The following is a 5,983-nucleotide window of genomic DNA, read 5'->3' on the forward strand; positions in this document are numbered from 1 at the left end:
TGATGGATGCGGGTGACGCTCCACCCGCCCCGAACCCGATCCATTTACATCTCTAAACTCTGCAAGTCATTGTCACTCGAACCTTAGACCCCTTGCTGACCCAACCCAAGGCGTATGGTTTCTCATGTGGTGTTGTGGACAGCTTCAAATACTCCACTAGCTTATGGGACACCAAATTCTCCGTACTACCATTGTCCACAATCAGGTTACAGACTTTGTTCTGAATAGAACAATGAGTTTTAAACAGGTTCTTACGCTGCCCCTCCTCTTTAGAAGCTAACAGGACCCTCTGCAACACAAAGTTAACTCGATCCTCAGACTCTTCCTCAGCAAACTCCGCATCTGCATACTCATCATTTTCTTCTTCAAACTCCCCTCCATCTGCTTCTCCTTCTAAAACTGCAGTGACTCTCCTAGTTGGGTAGACATTAGACCTATGACCCTTGCCGTTACAACGATAGCAAGTGTCCCCACTAGGCCTGGCATACGGGTTGTTCTGCTTAGGTACAGGGGCCTTTCCTTGTGTTGCACTACTCGAACCGACCTTTGGTGCAGACCCAGACTCCTTGTTTACTGCACTTTTCTCCTTTTCACTGTTAAATTCAAAGTTACTCTGGGTGAGTATCTTTTGAAAGAAGAGAAATTTCCAGGGGATTTCACAATTTGCTCCGCCTTTAACGCCAGATTGGATGCCTCTGCCACAGTCCACACAGTTTTCAAACCAATCTTCTCTTGTAGAGAATTCTTCAGTCCACTAATATACCGAGCCACCTTCTGATTTTCGGATTCCCCTAAGTCATTGCGCTCAGAAAATCGCAGGAACTCTGCTGTATACTCTGTCACACTCCTCTTCCCCTGAACGCATTCTATATACATCTTATACAGAATCTGCTCATAATCCTACGGTAAAAACCGCTCCAACATCAATTGCTTCATGCGTCGTCAGGTCTTAACTGGCCCTTTCCTTTGTCTTTGCCTCTGTGCAACCAACTTATCCCACCAAACAACAGCAGTACTCTTCAACCTAACCGCCACCATCTTAACATGTTTATTTTGGGGAACCTCCATAACCTCGAAAAATCTATCGACATCAATCTGCCAATCCAGAAATTCCTCCACTCCCATATTTTCATAAAACAACGGAATATCTGCTTTTACTCTATAATCATGCTTAAAAGAATTATTACCTTCCTCGCTACGTTCTTCTTCATAAACTTCTTCTTCCTCAGAACTCGAACTATCTACCACGACAGGTCGTTTGCCCCTCTTCCCTGGAGTTCGATTTCGTTCTCCCCTCTTGTCTCCTCCTCTATTGTTATTGTTCTGCATGTTATTCATCTGCGTAGTCAACGCAGTCATCTGCTCGGTCAATGCAGTAAGGGCCGTGGTAAAAGCCGCGGTAACCCCTTCAAGATCTACCCTAGTCACCGGTTCTCCCATGGTCTTCAAGCTATGAAAAGAGACAGGAGAAGGCCTGCTCTGATACCACTTGACGAAGTCGGAACTATGGAAATTAGCAAACACTAATCTCGAATCAAGAACACAGATTTACAAGCGATAAATTTGTAAAAACTCCGAAATCCACCAGAAAGAGTATGAACTCTGTGATATTATTAAAGTCAAAAACTGCCTCCAAACATTGACCTAATAATGTTTAAATACATTCAACAAAACCCTAAAACAAAATTAAGGAAATAATTAAATTCGGAAATAATTAAAAAGCTGATTTTGGGCCTTAAACGGACCCGGATGGCCTAAAACGCCTATACGTCACGGGGTAGTGCTTCGGAAAAGGTATCACAATAGTCAATCGGACTATGTCGGCCCATTTTCCGCAAAACAGTTCAGGTCTTACTTTTGTCGCAAATCCTTTTCGAACTTTTCCGCCAATCTGCCTACGTCAGGAGAAGTGGCTGGGTTAGCAGGGGGAGGGGGTTGGGAGCTGCGGTGGTGGAGGGAAGGGGGAGAGAGGCTGAGGTGGAGAGATAGAACATAAGACGAACTTATTTGCTCCACCAAAGTGAATTTTTTTTTATTATACAAAGAGATAACACTAACGAATATCTTCTTAATTTTTTTTGGCTTTAGTAAAAGCAAATTAAAACGAATTTAGACATGATATAACAACTATCTTCAAGGGGATAATGACATGACCTTATTATGTAGAATGTAGTAACACAAATATAATGTTCAGCTCACAATCTTTTTAACTACCTCGGACAATGCGTTATAAGAAGATCCACCCTCGCTCAAGGCCTTATTTGCACTTGCTTTCAACTCATTGACCCTTGTTCTTATGCCTATTCCTTCCTTATCCACCATCACCCTTCTCACCATTTTTGCTATCTCACCCCTTTCCACTAGCTCCATGCTAGGTTTCACATGAGATCGAACTGCAATCCCAAGATTATTAACAAGCATAGTTGCATTCATTTTTTGCTCTGCATAAAGAGGCCAAGCGATAATAGGCACCCCATTTACAATACTTTCCAAAGTAGAATTCCACCCACAATGACAAACGAATGCTCCGATTGATCGATGGGGCAGGATCTCGTCTTGAGGAGCCCACATTGGCACAATAAAACCTACCTCGTGTGTTCGATCGACGAATCCGTCCGGCAGATACTTAGAGAGCCCTCCCTCACCATGCATGGACTTAAACAAGGAACCTGCATTGTCATTTTCTATAGGAGGTCGGATCACCCAAATAAATCGTTGCTTACTCAACTCCAAACCCATGGCTAATTCAATAGTCTGTTGAGCTGATATGGTCCCACCACTCCCAAATGAAACATAAACAACAGACTCATTTGGTTGCCGGTCCAGCCATTTGATTAACTCGGGTTTTAAACCTTTTGGTTCACCCGTTCTAACCACAGGTCCAATGGGATAAACCGGTGCTTTAGCAATTTCTTTCATGAACCTTAAATCCTTAAATGCAAGAAGCGTCTTGGCCTCAAGATCATCCCATGTGTTCACCAAAATGCCATCAACCGCGGCGATGTCGTAGCCCATACGGACGAAGTCTTTGTAAGGCCGTTCATCGGGGATAAAGGTTAGTTCAAGTAGATCCTCACCCGGGATCGGTTCACAACCAGGGATATAAAACGGTTCATCCCGGTTCACCACTTTATCGACGTGCGGAAGATATAAATTGTAGGACAAAAACATTGCATTAGAAGCAATGAACACGTACTTGAACATGTTAAACTCTTGGGCGATCGTCTTGATTGCCTCTGTACTAAATTGGTCGACAATCAGAGCAATGGGTTTGTTCTTCATGCCGTTGATTGCGGAGCGTAAGGCAGGGAGAGCATCCCTCATCATATCCAACAGCGTAGGGATGAAGGATTGTTTGGATGGGAAATTTTGTGTTTCGGTAGGGAGGATCACGGTGTTGATGACCCCGCGCCACGACGAAATGGCAGAGCCGTATATCTCATCCTCTGCACGGTGGACGGAAGGGGTGACGGCAAAGATGGTTATGGTCAGTTCATGATGCGCAGCTAGGCGCTTGGCTAGCTCTACTACGGGGATCAAATGGCCTGAGCCCGGGCTAGCAAGGAGCGCAACGTGGGTTTTTGATGAGATTACCATGGTTATTAAAGGAGGAACAGGCAAAGGTATGATGGAGATAATCAGAAAATTTTATGGTGTGTGGTCATATTTATACTTAGCTTATAGATTGATATGGCCGTTGCTATGTTGGTATGCATTTCAATGAATATCAAACCTTCAATTACAAATACAAAGAATATACTGCCTTCGTGGCTCATATGGATCAAAAACAAATACAAAAAATATTTTAGTTTAGTGGTTAAGATTAGGTGATGTGAACAACAAGTTCGATTTTTTTTTTTTTTTTTTTGTAGGCTTATATAGATAAAAAAAAAATCCTCAATTACAAATAGAAAAAAAAAGTTAAGACAATTACGGGTTTAGACAATAAAAATATATTGTCCTATTCTGACTGTCCTAGACTCCTAGACATATATGGTAAAAAATCGATAGATGTACCCCGTTCATTCTAGTGCTAAGAGTTTTTATTTATTGTGATTTGTGACCTTAAGGTTATATGACTAAATTTTACACTTTTTTTTTTCTTTTGAAGGTGAGGACTGAGGAGTTCACTCATGGTACACCCGGGTGTACCATGAGCATGGTACATCCGGGGGTATTTTTGTAATAAATTAGAATTTCAGATGCTCATTTGACACCAAATTTGCTCATATGGGCAATTTGTTCATTTACTCATCTGCTCATTTTGCTCATTTTGTAATAAAAGTATTTGCTCATTTTCTTAAATGAGTAGAAATGTTTGCTCATTTGCTCATTGTTCATTTTACTCATTTGCTCATTCGCGCATTTTGCTCATTTGGAGAAAATAGTCTTGGGTGTACCATGAGCATGGTACACCCGGGTGTACCATGAGCATGGTACACCCGGGTGTACCATGAGCATGGTACACCCGGGTGTACTATAAATATTCTCGAGGACTGAGCACTGAGGAGGTGTTGGTTGGAGTTTGGACAAGGTTTTTCTTATTACCAGTAAAAAAATTTAGATATTAGTATTTGTTAATTGTTATTCATTTAAAAAATTTTCTAAAATCTTCAATGAATCCAAATACTAATGGCATTCACACGTAGTTAGGTAAAATATCAGCATAAATCTGATCGGATTTATTTCCACAAGTAATCAATATGACCGTTGTAAAATTATGGGTTATTTAGGGTTGACATAAGAATCAAGTCGGATTGAGTTAAATTTGTGTTCGAGCCGATAATAAATGGGTCAAGAATTACTCAGCACAAATATAACCCATTTAATTAATAGGTTGAAAAACTCAACCTCAATCTGAGCTATTTAATAAACGGGCTATTTGTATAACTCGTTTAACCTACTTAATCATAGTTACTATTATGTTGAAAAATAATTACTCTCTTAAATAGCTAAATGAGCAAGTTAAATATTGAAAATACGTACGTTTAAACTTTCCTAGAATAATGATGAGCTAAGAACAATTATAACCTACTTTAACGATATTTTACTTTTTTTTAACCAAAATTTTAGATTTATTAAAATATGTTTCAAATATTTATAATTGTAAAAGAGGGTAGAGACCAAGTCCCTTTACACTTCACTTATACTTGTTCTATTTTTTAATAGTTGCAATGTTTTGCCTCTTAGCCTCTTACCCTTATCAATATATAACTTTGAACCTTAATATCTCTAATTATTCATTTTTGAAAATTATAAATTGAAATCTTGTAATTATATATTGAGATGAATCTAATAACATATTACATGTTAAAGTTTGTATCATATATAAATCACGAGTTTGCACTCAAAGTAATTATAGTAATAATGCAAAAGTCATAACATTATAATTATTAGGATCCCGCTAACGGACGCCCTGGGAGCTAAATAAGAAATGTATTGTTCTACTTAATCATTCATATTTATACAAAATAATAGAATAATACTTCCTCCGTTTCTAAATAAGTGCAACATTTGCATAGTGTTTACTATTCACAGTTTGAACTTTAATTAGCTTTGGTGATTTACATTTTAGGAAAAACATAGTCATGTGGGATCTTGTTAGATTCGTCTGAATGTGAATTTTTTTGATATCAACTTTTTATAATTTTTACTTATTGATAATTGAAGATATTAATGGTTAAAATAATGCATTGGCAAACGTGAAAACAAGAAATGTTGCACTTATTTAGAAACAGATGAAGTATATAATTTCAATGCAAAGCATTTAATGTTTTTCAAAAGGAAAGGGAAAAACATTTAATTCCAATGCAAAGCATTTAAATGCATTGCATTGGAATTATAAATTATTATATTACTTTATATAAATATGAGTAATTAAATAGAACTATATATTTCTTATCTAGCATCCCGAGACGTCCGTTAGCTTTTGTCTAATTATTAACACAGAGGAATTATAATAGGAATGATAAATTGGTCATTT

The 5,983-nt window shown here is 38.4% G+C and overlaps 1 protein-coding gene across 1 annotated transcript; it reads right to left on the bottom strand.

The window, feature by feature from the left end:
* Positions 1–2,190: 2,190 nt before the first annotated feature.
* Positions 2,191–4,683, bottom strand: LOC104884703 (anthocyanidin 3-O-glucosyltransferase 5). Its single transcript, XM_010669390.4, has one exon. The coding sequence runs from the start codon at positions 3,595–3,597 to the stop codon at positions 2,191–2,193; it is 1,407 nt and encodes a 468-aa protein (XP_010667692.1). The 5' UTR covers positions 3,598–4,683.
* Positions 4,684–5,983: the final 1,300 nt, after the last annotated feature.

Source organism: Beta vulgaris, chromosome 6 (genome assembly GCF_026745355.1).
Source record: "Beta vulgaris subsp. vulgaris cultivar EL10 chromosome 6, EL10.2, whole genome shotgun sequence".
NCBI classification, from domain to species: Eukaryota; Viridiplantae; Streptophyta; class Magnoliopsida; order Caryophyllales; family Amaranthaceae; genus Beta; species Beta vulgaris.

Excerpts from the sequence above, each read along its gene's own strand:
- LOC104884703 (XM_010669390.4), bottom strand. The coding sequence starts at position 3,597 with ATGGTAATCTCATCAAAAACCCACGTTGCGCTCCTTGCTAGCCCGGGC.